Genomic DNA, 19,153 nt, shown 5'->3' with positions numbered 1-19,153 from the left:
TTTCTTATTCACAAAAGGTGTGTAATGCTCCTCTCAGAGGTGTTGTGAGAATGGTGCTTAACATGGCGCCAACTCATCATGAATGTTCTCCCTTTTCCAGACCAGGGCTCAGCCTGGCAGCAGAACCCACGTGGTAAGAGCTGGGGATCTTGAACTCCATGGCCTCTCTCACTTACCAGCTGGTCCAGAGACCCTAAACCCCTTACAGTCACCCCCCAGATACCACACCCCAGTAAGCACAAAAAGCTAGGATCGTTCAATTGTATTCAGCAAACAGGAATGCTCTAGAGGTTTGAATCCAAAAGGGGGGCTGCTAGGTAGTGCATACACGGCCTGCTTTCAGAGAAGGCCTCTAAGAGCTGTCGAGCCCACGCTGATCACCTTTGTGAAATGTGGGCCGACTGATAACTCAAAGAGCCCTGGGATGAGTTAGTTCCTGTTGCCGTGGGAACTCCAGATCTCACTGTATTGTCAAGTCTCAGCAGAGAGGCTGTATTCACACTACTGGGCACTGATTAAAAACTGGAAGAAAAACATTCTCAGCGCCCTGCAGGTTTGTATAGTGAGGTCCCAGCAGTTTGCAAATTCAAAGCTGAGTTCCCGAGTAGAATTGTGTAGCTCGTTCCTCATTCTCCGGCACTTATTGCCCCCACCCAGGGCTCTTCAGGGCCTTTAGAGAGGTTTGGGCAAGGGCTGGGAGCCCTACCTCCATTAGACAGACGGGGAAACTGAGAGCGGCAGCTTTGGTTTGCACATACTCAGGCGCCGTTAACTGCGAAGAAGCCAATGGGCCCAAAAGTCGAAGAGACCCAGGCAAGCCAGGAGCGGCAAACAGTGAGGGAGGGAGGAGGCCGGGGGTGGGGCGGAGGGAGGGGCCGGGCAGGACTCACCATTCAGTCGGGTCTGCCGGTTGGCTCGTACTCGCAGAAAGGTCTGGGAGAAGATCGCGGGCAGATGCAAGAAAAGAAAAGAGAGCGTCAGGCGCGGCCTGGAGTCCTGACCCCCGCCCCAGCACCGGACCCCCAACCAAGCCTGCTCCGCCCCAAACAGCCCGTAAACAAACCTACTTCCTCCCTCCCGCCGGCCCCTCTGCTCCTCCGGCCGCTCCGGGCTCTCGGCATAGCCGCCGGACGCTGCTCTAACGGGACCCCGTGGCCGCTGCGCGGTGCCGCCCCAGCCCCGGCCTTCGGCGCTCTGGGCCCCACGGCCGCCCGGCCGGCGAGGGCGGCGATGCGGGCGGATTCCCCCCGGCTGCCCGGCGGCGGCGGCACCTCAGCTCCCAGCGGCGGCGGCGGCCATGTTGGCCCTGATCACGTGATCTGCCGCCGTCGCGCGCTGGGGGTGAAAGTTCACAATGCGGGGGGGGCGGCCGGACCAGGAAGCTGCTGTTTGTACTCCGGTAGCAACCAGCAGAAGCCTCCCCGGGGTCCCTCCCACCGCCCGTGAAGCCTACCAACCCCAGCTTTAGCGGCTGCAAAGTCCTTCCACCCCCCCCCCCCACCACGTCCCCTCCCGCTGCGGGGCTCCTTTCGCCCCACCGCCCGGCCCCAGCTCCCGCCTCCTGTGCCTGCCTTCCGCGCGGCTGCCCTTAGGGCAGAGGCATCGCGTTGGGCGCTTTGCAGGGGACAGGGCGTCGGAATTCCCGATCGTCAGTGGGCGATCCCCGCCCAACCCCTAGGCCACCCAGTTTTGTTATCAGACGACTCCCAACATGTCAGCTGTCTGCTGCACGGCCCCTGGCGCTCCCATAGGCACTGCATACCCACATGGCCAACATTAAACTCAGTATCCTCCAAACAGAGGCCTTTCTTTTGGGTTCCCTATTCAAAAGAGGAAGCCATCATCTACTCAGGTGTGCCCACAGAGTAAAGTTGAGAGTCGCCCTTGACCCCACCTTCTTCTCCATCCCTCACACTCAGTCCTTTTCTAGATCCCGAAAGTCTACTTTGAAAGGTCTCTAATTTTCTCAACTCCACCTCTGTATCTCCTACTCATCCTTCCTGGTCTGTAACTGAAAAATAGCTTTGCCTTGTGTAAGAGTACATTCATCTCTGCGCCGTTGTCATAGCTTGTGTAGGTTTTTATCAGTGGACTGACCACTTCAGGGTTGGGGCCATGTGTGAGTTATTTGGGTGAACCCAGAGCCCAGCATGGTGCTGGGCATAGGCAAGTCAGCCCTGAGTTTTTTTCCATGGTTGTACCTACCTTGGTTGTCGTTGTGCTCCAGTCATACATAATCTTACGAGCTCTCTAAATTTGCAGCTGTTTCCTGTCTCATCTTTTGGTCTCCAGCTTCTCTCTCTGCAACCCATCCTCCACACTACACACAATGTGATCCTTCTACTGGATAAAATTAACCCTCTCCTTCTTTAAATCCTTCAGTGGTTCTCCACCAAGATCTGCAACCTGGCATATAGGCCTGCCCTGTCTGCCTCGCCAGACTCTTCTCCCACTGCTATTCTCTCCCTTTACACTCCTGCCACTCAGCTTTGCAGAGCTAACTGTAGCTCTTTGAGCACTCCATGCTCTGGACTCCAGGCCAGAGAGCCTCCATGGCCTCCAGTATCCCCTGCTTGGTTAACTGTTGTTCATCCTTCAGGACTCTGGTAAGACTTAGTTCTGTCCCCCAAGCCTGGGTTTGATGCCTCCTCTGAGTTTTCGCAGTTCCACTGCTTCTCTTTGATCATGTATATTTTGACTGTTTGTTTACATATCTGTCCCTTGTACTTGGGAGGTCATCTCTAGCCATTTACCCAGCACAGTGTTTTGCATGAAAGAGACATCAGTGGGAAGGGGAGAAAGACTTTATAAGCCCTGAGCCCAGTGATGGGTTGGTTGGGAAACAATCTCGGATTTAGGGCCAAACAGACTCAAGTTCAAGTCCTAATTCTGTTACTTGCAATTTATATGTTCTTAGAAAAGTCACTTCTTTCTAGGCCTGTTTCCTTGGTAATAGATTGGGGATGATGAATACAGTTGCTATGAGGTTTAAGTGAGGTAATGATAAAGAGGGTTAGTCAGCAGGGGCTAAGTAAATGAGAATTCAAACTGGAAACCAACGCTGGGCACGATGGCTCATGCCTTTAATCTTAGCACTTTGGGAGGCCAATGCAGGAGGACTGCTTGAGCCCAGGAGTTCAAGACCAGCCTGGGCAATATAGTGAGAACCTGTCTCTATCAAAAACAAAAACAAAAACCCAGAAACCAGTACCCCCTGCTTTCAAGGCCTAGCTCAGTGACTTTAAAAATCCAACATAGCGGCCGGGCGCGGTGGCTCAAGCCTGTAATCCCAGCACTTTGGGAGGCTGAGACGGGCGGATCACGAGGTCAGGAGATCGAGACCGTCCTGGCTAACACGGTGAAACCCCGTCTCTACTAAAAAAAAAAAATACAAAAAAATAGCCGGGCGAGGTGGCGGGCGCCTGTAGTCCCAGCTACTCGGGAGTCTGAGGCAGGAGAATGGCGTAAACCCGGGAGGCGGAGCTTGCAGTGAGCTGAGATCCGGCCACTGCACTCCAGCCTGGGCGACAGAGCGAGACTCCGTCTCAAAAAAAAAAACAAACAAAAAACAAAAAAAAAAAAAAAAAAAAAAAATCCAACATAGCTGAACAACTACTACATGCCAGGCCTTGTGTAAAGATCAAGGGACGGGATACCCAGCTAGTCCCTGGGTTGCTTTCCAGCTTCATCTACTAACTTTCTTGCATTCTACTTTCTAACAAAACCAAACTACTAACAGGTCCCCAGATATATCATTCTGTTACACCTCTATGTTCTCTGTACATAGTGTTGCCTTTATATCTGGAGTAACCTTTCTTCCTTGTCTGCTAAGTGAACTTCTATTCCTTCTCTGAGTCCATTTTCAGTCATTATCTCCTGTGTGAAGCTTGCTCCGATTTTCCCTTCCTTCTGCTGTAGTATCCTAGAAACTTATTCTTTATTATTAATTTTTTTAAAAATTTTATATTTTTAGTAGAGACAGGGTTTTGCCATGTTGCCCAGGCTGGTCTTGAACTCCTGGCCTCAAGCAGTTTACCTGCCTTGGCCTCCCAAAGTGCTGGGATTACAGGCATGAGCCACTGTGCGTGGCCCCTAGAAACTTATTTATACTCCTGTCATAGCACTCAAAACACTGGACCGTAATTATCTATCTGCAAATCTAACCCCTTGAAGGCAAGGACACTAAGCTGAGCATGAGTGAGTACTAGATAAATGTTTGAGTAAAGGAAGGATAAGACAAGGTCCTTGCCTTGGAGAAACTCCAAGTCTAGTGGAGTCAGATTCATTGTGAAAGATTAAATACGGCCAGAATTATTTGCATCTTCTCCTATCAAGAGCTGCCTTTCCTCATCCTTTGATTATGGGCTAGCTTTGTGACTTGCTTTGCTTAATAGAAAGTGGTAGAAGTGATGTGTGAGTTCCAGATTCTAGGCCTCAAGAGGCCTTGTAGCTTTGGCATTTACCTTCTTGGTGTGACACTGCCCTGAGATTGCTAAGTAAGAAAGCTATTGAACATACTGGAGGATGGGAGGCCACGTGGAAGACAGCCAAGACACCCAATCTCCCAAACATGCAGTGAGGCCATTTTGGACTTTCCAGCCCAGCCTGTCCTCCAGGATGAATGAGCTGCATGAGTGAGGAAATGCCCACTCAACCCACAGCATCATAAATAATGAGTTGTGTTAAGCCACTAAATTTTGGGATGTTTTGTAGATAACGGAAACATACCTAAACAGTTGATCACAATGTAGGGTGACAGGGGCAATAACCAGGACACACAAGGGTCATGAGATAGCTCATCCAGAAAGGCTTCCTGGAGGAGATGATATTTGGGCAGGATTTGGAAGGATAAATAGAAATTTGATGGAGTGGGGTAAAACAGTTCTGTTAGAAGAAATAGCATGTGAAAAGGTATAGAGGCAAGAAAGGAATGCGTCATCCAGGGAGTGGTTAGCGTTAGTTCAGTGAGCATAGTCCATAGGATTCATGGACAGTATGTGGAATGGAAGCTGGACATACAGGTTGAATCCATATCACAGAAGGCCTTGCTGCCATGATAAGGAGCTTCAGCTTTATCTTGTAGGATACAACATAGTTTGATTTGTCCTTTAGGAGGTGTGCTTAGAGTCTAGAACAGGGTCTTGGGTCTTAACCTGGGCTTCAGAGATCTCTAAGTGGTACTGGGATGGCCTCTAGAGTGTTCCTAACCTCCTGAAATTGTATGTATAATACTGCATGTGTGTGTGCCTGTGTGGTATGTAAAAACACATGTGTATGTTTTTAGGCAAGAGAGTCCATAGCTTTCCTCATAGTCTCTAGGAGATAAAAGAAATACTGACATTTGTGGGGAGGAAGGTGGGTCAGGGAGTTGAGGCATTGTTGCCTGATGGTTACTCTTTCCTAGTTGAACAGATGGGCAAGGTGCATGCCATGAGTGCAGTACAGAGGACAGGCCTCTGAAGGTGGGGCTCTGTCTGTTCCTCCGGACCAGAATGCTCTGGAACAAAGCCTTGTCTCTGTTCCCTCTCAGATCAGAATTCCCTGGGGTCTGGTCATTTCTCTGCCTTGAACCAGGGTTGTCTGGATCGGGGCAATGTCTCCCAGGGGCTTATTGGGCTTCCTCTCTGAAACTGGGTCCTTTAGAGAGAGCAGGGATCCCTTCCCAGGGCTTGCTCTTGGGCTTTGCAGTTTGAGTCCCGTGTGAAGGCATTTGGTGGAGTCTGTCCAGCCGTGCTGGGCACTCTACTCTCCAAGCTCTGCACCCTGTGCCAGGCCAGGCTGTGTCAGCTGTAAGGAAGGGGTGCAGAGAGAACACCTTTCTGTAATTCCCATAAGGGGTCAGGTGTGCCAGCAGGGCCCCTGGTTCTCTACCCCAGCTTACAGGTCCCTGCAGCCCTGTTTTTCCACATCAGATCACAGCTGTTCTTCCCTTCTCACACTGGGCCTCCCTGAGAAGCCCTGTTGCCATTTGGACAAATGTTCCTTGGAATAGGAGTTATTTTCTTTCATCGAACGGCTCTGGGGTTCTGAAAGACAGGGCTCTGCCTCTCCTTAGACAAAAGTTTTGGGGGAAGTTATTTGTCCTTCCTACTCCAGAGAAGGTCCATCTATAACTAAGATGCTACCCTTAGGCCCCTCTGCTATGATCTTGTAGGACTGTGTGATGACTCCCTTCCTATTTGCCCAAGACGCTCACAGGCAGTGTCCAGGGTTGGCGGAATTGAATGGTTATTTGCTTAAGGTATCATGCTTTTCTTTTTTTTTTTTTTTTTTTTTTTTTTTTTTTTTTGAGGCGGAGTCTCGCTCTGTCGCCCAGGCTGGAGTGCAGTGGCCGGATCTCAGCTCACTGCAAGCTCCGCCTCCCGGGTTCACGCCATTCTCCTGCCTCAGCCTCCCAAGTAGCTGGGACTACAGGCGCTCGCCACCTTGCCCGGCTAGTTTTTGTATTTTTAGTAGAGACGGGGTTTCACCGTGTTAGCCAGGATGGTCTCGATCTCCTGACCTCGTGATCCGCCCGTCTCGGCCTCCCAAAGTGCTGGGATTACAGGCTTGAGCCACCGCGCCCGGCCGGTATCATGCTTTTCTGTTCTTTTTTTTTTTTTTTTTTTTTTGAGATGGAGCCTTGCTCTGTCACGCAGGCTGGAGTGCAATGGCATGGTCTCAGCTCACTGCAACCTCTGCCTCCCGGGTTCCAGTGATTCACCTGCCGTAGCCTCTGGATGGGCTGGGATTATAGGCGCCTGCCACCATGCCTGACTAATTTTTGTATTTTTAGTAGAGACGAGGTTTCACCACGTTGGCTAGGATGGTCTCGAACTGCTGACCTCGTGATCTGCCTGCCTTGGACTCCCAAAGTGCTGAGATTACAGGCCTGAGCCACTGCGCCTGGCCAGTATCATGCTTTTGAAGTCTGAAATCTTCAGGTGATTCTGGGCTGTGTATCTGGGTCTCTTATGAAACCAAACCCCATAGGATACTTCCTGATGGATAGAATGATTCAGAGGTGCTCAGAGTCCATGGAGCCCATGTGACCTTGGCATCTCTCCCTAAAATCCATCTATTTAAGGCCTATTCCCTGACACCTATACCTCTTGGGTTCATTTAGGGGCACTGGACACAGAGGGAATCAAACCCAGTTCAGGCCTCTCCTGTGGCCTGCGGAGGAGAGGAGGAGTTAGCACCAGGTAGGCTCTTGAAACCTTCCCCCAGGTGAGCTTGCTTCTCATGGCCACCCACCACCCTCCTCACCTGGTATCTGTCTGAGTGGTGGAGGTCATCGGTGGCAGATGAGTGGGGTGATGCCGTTGGAGACTCTCCTTCCCTCTTGATGGAAGCAGACAACAGGAGGGACTGGAAGAAGAAAAAGGACATGTGGCCTCAGGCCGAATGAGACCTACCATCAGTCTCTAGAGTTCCCAGTCCTGTGGCACTTTTGGGAGTGAGGCAAAGAGAAGGAGGCTGAGGAATAGAAAGACCACTCTCGAGATTCTAAAGGCGTGGTGTCAAGTCCTAGGAGTGTAGTTGTGGGAGAGCATGGCTTGGTTTTAGGGATGGGTAGAGACCCCCTGAGGGACCCTGCTTAGGCTAATCTCTGCCCCAGTGGAGCGAGACTCCTAGTCCACTCCCAGTAGGCTGAGACTGTATATGTTTTGTTTTCCCTTGGAGAGCAGACACTCTGGGATCCCCATGAAGGGTTGGGGGTAAAGCCATATACCTGCTGCCCTGCCTGCCCTTAATACAGGCTGATGGCAGCCCCACAATAGAGACAGTAAATTAAATAGCATGTGAGTTTCCCACGTGCAGCTAGGGATGTACACTGGTCCATTTATCCTGGTGCTACGTTGATGACCCCAGCAAAAATCCCAGCAAAACGAATCCCCCCATGTCAATCTTGTATGGCCTCTTCTACATACGCCTGCAGTTTAGATTAATAAACTGTCTGCTTGAAATTGTGTGCAAGCACCACAATTTGAAATGCCACATGGCACATTCTGCCTGAGAGCCAGCTCTTGCCAAGGCCTGTTCAGCTGCAAACGGGGGGCCTAGAGGCCTGAAAGCAATCCATACTTCCTCCCCCTACCTTCTCCAGCCTGTACAGCTCTGAGCCGGAAGCACACAATTCCCTAGGAGTCCTCCCCAGCTTAGAAAACCACGCCAAATCGCCAGTGACAGCCCAAAGAAAGCAATTTGGGAAAGATGGAGCAGCCATTTATCCTTCATCTCCGCCTGAGCCTTAGGATGTGACCCGCATGCGGTGGCCATGCTGCGCATCCTCAGGCTTGGACTGGAAAGGGCCCTGGAAAGGGCCCTGGAAAGGGAAGGGACAGCTGTTGGTCTGGCAGGGCTCCCTGACTTGCCCATACCCCAGGAGCTGGAGGAGAGAAGAGACTGGAAAGGGCCTGTGCGGGATTCTCTGCAACGTGGAGCCCCTTCTTCACCACCCAAGCCCGGTGGGAGGCCTCGTGGGTGACCCAGCCCTCAGCTCAGAGAGGAGGTGCTCTCAGGCAATGTTCTTCTCTTTCTCTGGTCCCAAGGAAGATGCTAAGGAGGGGGAACAGCGTGGGTCACCCCGACCTCCGGCCCATGAAAAAGCTCCTGTTTGTGCGCCTTCGCGCTCGCTCTCTCTCTCTCTCTCTTTCTTTCTAGGTTAGAAGCCCTGAGAGGCCTCGGCATTACACCTGGGGCAAGCGGAATAAAAAAAGGTCACTGGTGCTTTTTAAACATGGACCAAAAAGCAGTAAAATGTGTTTTGAAAAAAAAATCCCGGCATTAAATCATGACTTTTTGCCCGGCTCTTCGCCTCATTAAAAGTGGCCTTTTGGAAGGTAAAATTATCATTGTAAGCGATAAGATCTTTAAGAAAATAATTCACGGCTTCTTCACCCTTTAATATGATAGCCGCCACCGGCTAATTTTTTTCTTAATGGCAACGAGGCCATCAATCTTGTCTAAGGCCCCCTCGCCCTCTCCTCCTCCTCCCTCCCTCCTTCTCCCTGTCCTTTCAGTCTCTTGTTTGAACCTTCTCTCTCTTGCCTCTTCCACCCATGACCTGCTTCCCTAAAGCCTAGGTCAAGGCAGAGGATAGACCCTGAACTGTTCAGCTTTGGGGGTGTGGGCATATATCTGGAAGTGGGTGAGCAAGTGTCCCTTGTCTCTGTGTCTGATGGCCAGTATGCCTGTGTCTGCGGTTTCAGGCCACATGTTTAAGACTTCCTATGTCTGTATTGTGACCTGAGTGTGTGTGGGTCTGCATATGTGGGGAGCTAGGGACAGAGGTAGATTGTGTCTGCCAGGGGTTTGTCCTTAGAACACAGGCCTCACTGATGTCCAAGTCCCCAACCCTGCCAGCCATGCTCAGGTGTCAGCTCTCACCTGTGGTGGCCGACTTGGAAGCTTGTCTCTGACTTTCCTGAACCACACCATGAAATGCTGCAGGCTGGGCCACACTCAGTGAGTATAGCTCCCTACCTCTGTGAGTCTGCAGCTGCCTGGCACCCCTAGCCTCCCCTTTCTCTTTGGGGCTTTGCCTCCTTGGCCAAGGCCTATACCCACCCAAGGCTGGGCTAGGCGCTCTGCTCCTCCTCTCCCAGCTTGCTCAGGTGAGCAGTTTTCTAAATGAAGGTACACGATCCATTCCTATACCTTTGAAAGGCTTGCAGGGTATTTGGGCCTACCCCATGGAGGTGATACTTGTCACTCTGGCTCCTTTCCCAAAACTGCCCTCTTAGAGGTCACCAGTCACTGCCAGACTTCTAAATACAACAGGCCCCTTCTCCAGTCTTTCCCAGTTTGACTGCTGACCACCTGATACGTTTAGAAACTTTCTTCCTTAGGATCCTGAGATACCACACTCTCCTGTGCCCCTCTTAACTCACTGAGCTTTCCTCCTCTGTCTCCTTCCCTGCTTCCTACACCTTATCTTGACACCAAGTGCAGGAGTCCCCCAGATTCTCACCTTGGTGTTTGCTCTAATCTCTCCAAACACTCTCCTGCACTGATTCCACCCTTCCCAAATCTTCCATAGTCATTCCTCACTCCCTATAAAATGGGCTAGGGGTGGCCTCCCATTCTGAATAATTGTGGGAGAAAGGATGCAGCCTTCTACCGAGGAATGGGGAAGGGGATACTCAGTGAGGGAGAGTTTGGTTCTCCCCATGTATCCATCCCCTCAAAACCACCTTTGGGTAAGTAGTACCCACGGTGTCTGTGGCCATCTTTGGGGAGTTCTTGGTATAAATTTCATTGTGCTAAGGCTTCTTGGCCCCTCCTTTAAGCCAGATACTTGCTCTTCATTTTCCCCTTCTCCATCTGATGCTTTCAAGTCTTTCTCCCATAGGGTTTGTTCAGAGAGGCAGACTAGTTCCCCAGATGAGTCCAGCCTCTTCCTTGGCTCCTTGTTGCCCTCAGGACAAAGTACACACACACACACACACGCACACTCATACACCCCTGCGCCCCCATAGTCTGGCATCTAGGGCCCTGCACTATCTTGACCTGCATTTCTTTATTTTTCTTCATCTGCTATAGCTCACTTTCTTCCTTTGAGTCTTCCCACCCTTAGTGTCGGGGTCACCCACATCTCCCAGGCCATTCTTGGCTCTGACCCCTCTCCCGGCTGGAAGAGGAGCAAGTCAGATGAGCACACTCTCCCTCATGCACAGACCACACACACTTACACACACGCAGTGCAGCCCTAGGCCTCAGGATGATGTTCAAGACCTGGAGATTGTTGAGGATATTAGAAAAGCTGGAGGTAGTTGAGGATACTAGAAAAGCTCCTTTTTCTCAGGAGGAACCAGTTCTGGGTAGGCCTTGGTTAGTATGGGCAGGAGGAAAACATGTAATTGGCCACCTACCTTGGGGGTGCCTGGAGCCATGGCATCCTTCAGAAGGGAATTCTTGCTGCCAAGAAAGAAGAGAACAGGGTAACCATTCTACCTGCCGCCCAGGGCATGCAACGGTAGAGTAGCAAGAAGACCCCAGAGACAGAGAAGGCATAGCCAGCCTAGCCCAGCCCAGCTCAGCCAAGCTCCACCCAGTCCTTTCAACTCCAGTGGCCCAGCCTAGCTCAGCGTCTCTCATGGGCCAAGGGCTAGTGGTGGCCCCTGGGAGGGAGACACAGACACTAGGCATGGTAGACTCCCCAGTGGATCTGAAGAAAGGGACTTTACCTGACTCCTTGTATCAGCCCTGAAGATTCTGCCTGTCCTGGAGACCCCCTTCTCTCCACACCCTGTCCCTAGCCCGCTCTTAGCTCCTGTGGGATTGGGGTGATGGAGCTGACATGGCTCTTGTCAATTCTCCCTCCAACATGCTGCAAACTGTGTTAGGCCAGGAATGATCTCCCCCTGATTCAATTTGTCAGCCCCAGGCCCTCCGGCATCGGGCGCGGCAGGCAGGCGGGAGCTGGGCCCTGAAATATGGTGGGCGGCTCAGAGCAGGCGGGGGCTGGGGTGGGAGGTGATGGATGGGCTGTGGGGGAGGCGAGGACTGTGTTTAATAACAAAATTGGTATGCAAGGCCACATCCCGCGCTAAGCATGAGTGATCCAGAGCCACAAAGTATTACAAATCCCCACTAAACAGATGCTGACAATGGAACAAGACGTATCAAATCAGATCCACTTCAGAAACATTAATATCCCTGTTCCTGTCCCTCCCTGCCTGCTGTCCCCACTACGCTCGCCACATCTGTGCTCGCACATTCATGCGCGTGCATTCACACACACATGCTCACAGAAGTGCCGGCGGATGAATGCACGGAGGCAGACGCAGCCCATTCACACAGGGTCCCCGTACAGACACACATATGAGCTATAATGTACAGCACACCCGCAGATATACCCAGAAAGCACAAGAACACACAGACACACATCCAAGGCAGAATGCATGGGGCACATAGGGACTTAACGAATGTAGACATAAGGAACATGCACAGATGAGCTTAGACACCCACAGACATACCGGACATGCCAGCAAAAGCACAGGCAGATTCGGATGCAGCAGTGACTCTCAATGGGGCACAGGGGAGAAGGGGAAGAGATGTTTGCCTGCCCAGGGGACATCCGGCAATGTCTGGAGACATTTTTGATTGTCAAAACTTGAGTGGAGGGAGGGGAGGTTGCTACTGGCATGTGGTAGGTAGAGGATGTTAAACAGCCTACAGTGTACTGGACAGCCCCTCACAGCAAAGAATTATCTGACCCCAAATGTCAACTGTGCCGAGGTTGAGAAACCCTGGTATAAAGGTGCACACATATATACCCATAGACTTCCTATAATTCTGCCAACAGGCACAGATACAACCAGTCACACCTGGAGACTCAAACACGCATACAGATGCACAGGGCCACAGAGGCATATTCCCAGACACATGTCCATACAGATTCATGGTCCGGCGCGGTGGCTCATGCCTGTAATCCCAGCACTTTGTGAGACCGAGGCTGGTGGATCGCCTGAGGTCAGGAGTTTGAGACCAGCCTGGCCACCATGGTGAAACCCTGTCTCTACTAAAAATACAAAAATCAGCTGTGCGTGGTGGCAGGTGCCTGTAATCCCAGTTACTTGGGAGGCTGAGTCAGGAGAATCGCTTGAATCCAGGAGGGAGAAGTTGGAGTGAGCCGTTGCGTCACTGTACTCCAGCCTGGGCAACAAGAGTGAGACTTTGTCTCAAAAAAAAGGATTTACAACAGCCACACAGATTAGATGACAGCTGCTCATATGCACAAGTCCAATAAACACATGCATAGATATGGACACCTGTGTGTACCAACACACACCCAGACGCACATGTACCCACAAATGTAGACACATATGCACACACACACATAACATATGTACATCCCAGTGCAGGGGCCGCCAGGCCCAGCAGCAGAGTGAGGCCAAGGTCTGAGTGTAAAAACATAGCTGTCAGCCAGTCTAATCACACAGCGGGGGCATCACAGACTAGGAAGGCCAGCTACAATAGGTTCCATTCAATAATGTTTTGCTCATAAATGGTTCATGCCAGCCCTGATGTAGGCACTGGGGATTCAAGGAGGACACGGAACTGCTGTTGAGAAGCAACTAGTTTTTGAGTCTATGGCTTTTATCATTCGTTCACTCCTTCATTCACTCAGTAAACAAATACTTCCATCACCATTTCTGGTATGGAAATGAGGCATCTACTGTACAACATCATGCTTGCTCTGCCCTGGCCTAGGATATGAGTATTATCTCCAGTTGGATCAGGTGACAGCAGAAAAGGAAGGAATGAACAATGATTGTGCACCCACTGTATGTGACAGGTGCAGGCCTTCATATATGTTATCTCATTGAAACTTCACAAAATCTCTACAAAGTTGACTACCAGGTCAAATGACATTTATATGGTCACACAGTCCGTGGAGGGTTTGGGATTTGAGGTGGTGTCTGGCCAAGCTCACAATGCTGGCCTTGAAATATCCATGCTACCTACATAAAGACACCCAGGGCTTAGAATAGAGGGCAGAATCCAGTTATTTTTCTTTGCTTGCTGTGTGACTTTGGGGAGGGAACTGCTGACTCTGGGCTTCAGTTTGCTCTGCTGGTGAACAGAAACGGACATTCAGGGTCAGAATGTCCAGCCTGTCACTTGGTGATCCACTCCTCTGGATCTTTTCCTGGCAACACTCTTTGCTGTCCCTTGCATTGGATTGGTACTACCTGAGGCTCCTTGCCTCTCTCTGAGCAAGGGACCCCCCTCCTTATCTTCCCTCCAACAACCTGATTACCTCCCAGTGTGCTTGGCCCCCCAGAGGCTGAGCAGTCTGCTGAAGGGCCTGCCTCATAGAAGAGAGGTCTGAGGCCAGCAGCTGTAGGCAGCCTGGCTCCCGCCCAGCCCATCAGCTCTGCCTTCGTCCCTCCCTATTTCCACAGCCCGCCCCCAACGATTTCCTCCCTTGCTCAGTCACTCGCTGCCTAGTGATCCATGGGTTTTAAATTATAACTGGGACCCAGGAAACGCGTTCCTAAGTACAATATTCATGGGCTGGGCTGACACTTTTAATTAAGGTGATTTACACTGAATTATCCTTGGAAATAAAGAAATGGTGTGCTGCCTGGGAATAAACCATCATCACCAGCCGCCTTTGTAAGTTACACTTCGTTTTAATCTATTTGGGGAATTGTTTATCTAGTTCATTACCCAACCAAACACCGAGGCCGGCCTTAAATAAGGCTTAAGTGGGGGTGGGGGCACTGCCATGTCCACACCCCGCCTCTCCTCTAGAGTCACTCAGCCTCCCTCTGGCTTCTTTCAGGCCTTTTAAAGTGCTGGCCAGAGAGCTGGTTTCCCAGTCCAGAGGCCACATCTTGAGTGGCTCCAGAAATCTCCCAGAGAATATCTCTAAGTTCAGGCCCCACCAAGCCAAGCCCCACTTTTGTGCAATCTCTCCATGCCCAAGGCTCCTTCATCTCTCTGGGTGGAAACTCCTGCCTGAGGGCCACTGGGAAGTCTGGGGGCCAACTCCTTCCTCCGCCCCCACCCTTCAACCTCTAGCCCCCATCTATCTATGTCCCTGCCTGTCTCTCCACACATCCAGTCCCTCCCCCATCACCATCCCAGAGACATCTTAGGCTGAGCTTGCCCAACGTCCCTTCCTTCCCTCAGACACTTGCTTCTCTGCTACCATCACTCTCCCAATCATCCAAGTTAGAAAGCTTCCTCCCAGTAAGCACCCCAACTAAGTCCTGTGGCTTCTTCCTCCACCCAGTCTCTCGTCATTCTCTCTTCTGCATCCCCACTGCCACTGCCACTGTCCTGGGTCAGCCTCACCAACTTTCCCCTGTACCCCAGCCAACCTCCTCCCTTGCCTCTCGCTTCTACCCCCAATCCACACTCCACACTGGCCTCACAACCATGCCCCTCCCACTTGTCTCTCTCTGACCGAGCTTCACCCTGGCTCCTGAATGTTCGGCTTACTCTCCACCCCATCAAGGACGTCCTCCAGCATTGAAGGCCCTCCACAATCTGTTCTCCATCTAACTTCGCCCTCCTTGTTCTACCTGGCCAAGTTCTGGGGTCTAATGGAGCCCCTGTGAAGGGGCTGAGAAGGGGAAAGACAAAGGATGGGGTGAGGGAGAGAGTGTTGGCACAGCCTCTGATCTCAAATGGAAAAGTGTTTGGAAAAGTGTAAGGACTTTGCCAAAGGAAGTTCTGACTACTCTTTCTGTAAGTGTCTGTGCGCCCATGTACGTATATGGGAATGACATCCATGGGACAAGACTTCTTTCAGGGTGTGTGTGTGGGCACATCTCTGTGTTGGAATGGGTGTGTGTGTGCACCTGCGTGTCCTGTATATGTTTGTGCCTGTGTCTGAAGCACAGCCAGCCCTGGCTCTGGAGCTGGAAGGTCCCTGCTTCTAGAACTCTGTGAGCCCGTGAGTGTGTCTGAAATAGCAGCCTGCTCCTAGTGGGGTGTGCTTTGTGTTGTTGGGCAAAGGGAGGCAGGAGACAGAACACCAGGCCAGTCTGAAGAGCCCCTTAGGAAGCAGTCAAGTGGAGGGGGAACATGTCCAGGTTGATGGAGGGCACCTGGCGGCAGCATCCACAGACTCAGGAGCTGGCTAAGCTGAGGAAGGCCAGGGAGGGCAAAGGAGGCAATGGAGGCAAAAGCAGGGTAGGAGAGGAAAGGGGACGGTTGGCGGCAAGAAGAGGGAGGAGCCAGCAGGGGAAAGAAGGGCTGGGGCAGAGAGGAGACGGGAGGGGAGGAGGGAGAGCTTGGGGAGGAGGCCTCCAACCATGTGCCTTTGGTGGATGGGGCTGCCCTCATGTGGGCTCTGCCAGGACCCTGGAAGTGAGGCACACACAGACTCTGCCCTCCTGCGGGCCTCAGTTTCCCCATCTGTGAAATGGCTGGTTTCAGGCCCCTCTGCTCAGGGAGCTGATGGTGGGGAGTGGAGAGGGGTCTCAGGAACCCGTATGTCATCTTTTCCCAACCTCCTCTGCTGTCTTGGCTTCCCTAGAGCGGGCAGGGGCGGGGCAAGGGCAGCCAAGGCTGGGGCCCTCCCCGCGATCCCCGCTGCGCGGCCGTCAGCCCGGAGGGAGCTGACACGCTCCTTGGGAATTTATCACGCACCCAATTACAATGTTAATTGGCAAGTTCCTGAAATCAATTAATTCGCAAATTTTTTCCAATTAAAAATCCAGATAAATCACGAGGGCGGCGGCGGGCCGGTCCAGCCCGCAGTCCGGTGGGCGCAGCGGCCGCAGGGAGGGAGGGCGAGAGAAGCGAGGGGAGGGGGCGCGGGCGCGGCTGCCCTTGAACGCCTTTGCCGGCCGGTCCGACTGTCAGCGCGCCAGGCGCAGCGGGGCCAAGACAGATAAAACCATCGACCCGTCGCCGCCAGCGCTTCGGCTTTATCGATCCGACGGGAATTTCACTTGCTGTGCAGATCCCGCTGTCCGGCTGTCAGACACCCGGTTGGAGGCGGGCGCGTGCCGGGGGCGCAGGGCATGCACAGACGGAGGGGGCATGGGCGTAGGGGTGCTGGGCTGGGCCGCGACGTGAGGGGTACAGATGCGGGGACGCAAGACATAGCCGCGAGAAGCATGGAGCTGGGGGTCGGGAAATGGACACAGGGATGCTCTGGGAGGATGTGGGGGATGAGGGGTTTGTGCAGGGTCATGGGTGGGTGTGTGGAACAAGGAAGGCTGTTGGCAGAAGTGCATGCCCCGGACATTGCAGGTGTGGAGCACCTGGGACTGCGCTGTAATGTGGCCCTCACCGAGGAGGCAGAGAGCTGGGGACCCCCATTCTCCAGGCCCTTAGGGGGCACACTGCTTTTACAAGGCTGGGCAGGCTCCTCTATCCTCTGCTTCTATTCTCTGACCCTGTTAGGAGAAGTCCTCCTCTGGGAGCAAATTACACAGGACCCCCCCTGGACAGTCAAAATATGGAACTCAACTGCAGAAGGATTTTTTTTTCCCACACTTTCAGCCACTGGCAGGCCAATCCTAGGCATGTGTGGGAAGTGGTGGGGATGGGAGTGATTAAGAGAATGGGTACTGAAGTCAGATTACTTTAGGTTTGAATCTTATCTTCATCACTTACTAGCTGTGCTTAGAGATGTCACTTAACTCCTCTGCACCTCAGTTTCTTCTTCTGTAAAATGGGAGCAATTATTATCACCTACTTCAGAGGGTTGTTGTGAAGATTAAATAAATTAATGCAATGTAAAATACTCGGCACATAGTGAGTGTTCAACAAGGATTATTATTATTATCACTAGTATAGTCTTCTATGCCCATGGATTCTTGGATACTCCTCCTTTCAAGGGATAGAGCTTCTAGAGCTTAATTCTTCTCCCTTGAGAATGAGCTGGACTTGACGACTTGCTCCTAATGAATAGAATAGAATAGAATAGAATAGAATAGAATAGAATAGAATAGAATAGAATAGAATAGAATAGAAGCAACACTGTGTGACTTCCCAGACTATATTATAAGAAGCACTGTGGCATCCTCCTTAGTCCTCTCTTGGACTGCATGCTCTGTGGAAAGTCAGCTGCCATGTCATAGGGAAATTCAAGCTGTCCTATGGAGAGACCCACATGTGGGGGAACTGAGGCCTCCTGCCAACAGCCATGTGAATGAGCATCTTGGAAGCAGATCCTGCAGTCCCAGTCAGATCTTTAGATGACTGTTGCCTTGGTTCACATCTTGACTGCAGCTTCATGAGAGATTCCCAGCCAGTAGCCACTACTACCCACAACCATCCAGCTAAGCTGTTCCTGAATTGATGACCACAGAAACTGAGATAATAAATGTGTGTTGTTTTAGCCGCTAGGTTTTAGGATAATTTGTAGCACAGAGATAGATGACTAAATATTTCTTCCTTCAAAATTCAGCTCAGGCTTCACCTTCCTGAGGAAACCTTCTGTGCTCTGTGCTGGGTTTGGTGCCTCCTTGACACCCCCCAGCTCCAGTTCTTCCTGTAGAGCAGTCTCCATCCCTCCAGGTTTGTACTGCCCGACCCTCCCAACCCTCATGCTATGAACTTTCAAGGTCAGGGACCATTCTGATTCACTATGGGATCCCCTGCACCCTGCGTGGGGATTCGGTGAGAAGGTAGAAGGAAGGAGGATCAGTCAAGTCTGATGACTTAAACTGAATAAGGGTTGGACTAGGAGGAGCAGGGCAGACTGTCCCTCAGTAGCAGATTATATTGTCCAAAGACGGCTGCAACCATATCTTCCATCCCACATATGTTTCTACAATGTGACCTTGCCAGTCCTCCCATCAAAAAGGGGGTGTATGTCCCTTCCCCTTGAATTCTGGGTGGTCTAATACTGCCTTGATAAATAGAATACAATGGAAGTGAGACTCAGCGACTTTCAGGCTAGGTTATAAAAAGTGATCCAGCTTCCATCTCATTGGCTGGAACATTTGCTTCTGGAGCCCAAAGCTGCCATGCAAGAATTCCAACCATCCCAAGGTGGGCAAGCTATGAGGAAGCCCAGGCCACATGGAGAAGCCCTATGTAGGTGCTTTGATTCCAGCCTCAGCTGAGGTCCCAGCTGATAGCCAGCATCAACCCCCAGACGTGGGAGGGAAGCAGCCTCCACATGACCCAGCTCCCAGCCACCCAGTCTTCCCAGCTAAGGCCCCAGACATCATGGAGCAGACATTAGCCATCTCCTCTGTGCCCTGTCTGAATTCCTGACCTCACAGATTCCACGAGCACAATGAAATGGTTGCTTTAAACTGCTAAGATTTTGGGTAATTTGTCACACCTCTCCCCTACTCTTTTGGTAACCTGGCTCCTCCACCAGGCCTTGAGGAGGCTCAGCCCAGTCCTTCAGGCAACGACAAGGGAGGGAGGCTGGGGGTGAGGTGGGGTGGGACAGTGGGGGACACACCTGAGCACATTCTCAAGATTGTCATCTTTCAGACACTGAGATTCATAGAGAAGGTAGTGCCCACTCCCCTGGAGGGACTAGGCTGTACTTCTGAGGGGCCTGCCAGGCCTAGGACCTGCTTCTTTTATTCTGCTGTGAGGCTCAACATGGCAGTGCTGGGCCTGTGGCAGTGGCTCACCCCTGTCTAGCTCCTCTCATGTTTTCCTTTGAGGCTGGGGACTGCGGGGTCACTCTCCTCACATCTCCAAAAATAGAGCAAGAAGAGGAAAGTGGCTT

At 51.8% G+C, this 19,153-nt stretch overlaps 1 protein-coding gene across 4 annotated transcripts in view; it reads right to left on the bottom strand.

Annotated features, from left to right (window-relative positions):
* The window catches only part of RNF220 (ring finger protein 220), a 254,676-nt gene that overhangs the window by 18,707 nt on the left and 216,816 nt on the right, over positions 1-19,153 (bottom strand). For 3 of the 4 annotated variants that reach the window (XM_010371923.2, XM_010371925.2, XM_030942162.1), the window contains 3 exons: positions 10,857-10,902; positions 7,249-7,350; positions 891-933 (listed from right to left, as the gene is read on the bottom strand). In XM_010371923.2, the coding sequence (XP_010370225.1) occupies positions 891-933; positions 7,249-7,350; positions 10,857-10,902 (191 nt within the window). Of the gene's footprint in view, positions 1-890; positions 934-1,067; positions 1,325-7,248; positions 7,351-10,856; positions 10,903-19,153 lie in introns of those variants that run through there. The other variant, XM_030942163.1, reaches the window with a different exon arrangement.

This window comes from Rhinopithecus roxellana, chromosome 12 (genome assembly GCF_007565055.1).
Source record: "Rhinopithecus roxellana isolate Shanxi Qingling chromosome 12, ASM756505v1, whole genome shotgun sequence".
Lineage (NCBI taxonomy): Eukaryota > Metazoa > Chordata > Mammalia > Primates > Cercopithecidae > Rhinopithecus > Rhinopithecus roxellana.
Note: the sequence above shows the minus strand (reverse complement) of the source record. Positions and strands in the feature narration are given on the sequence as shown.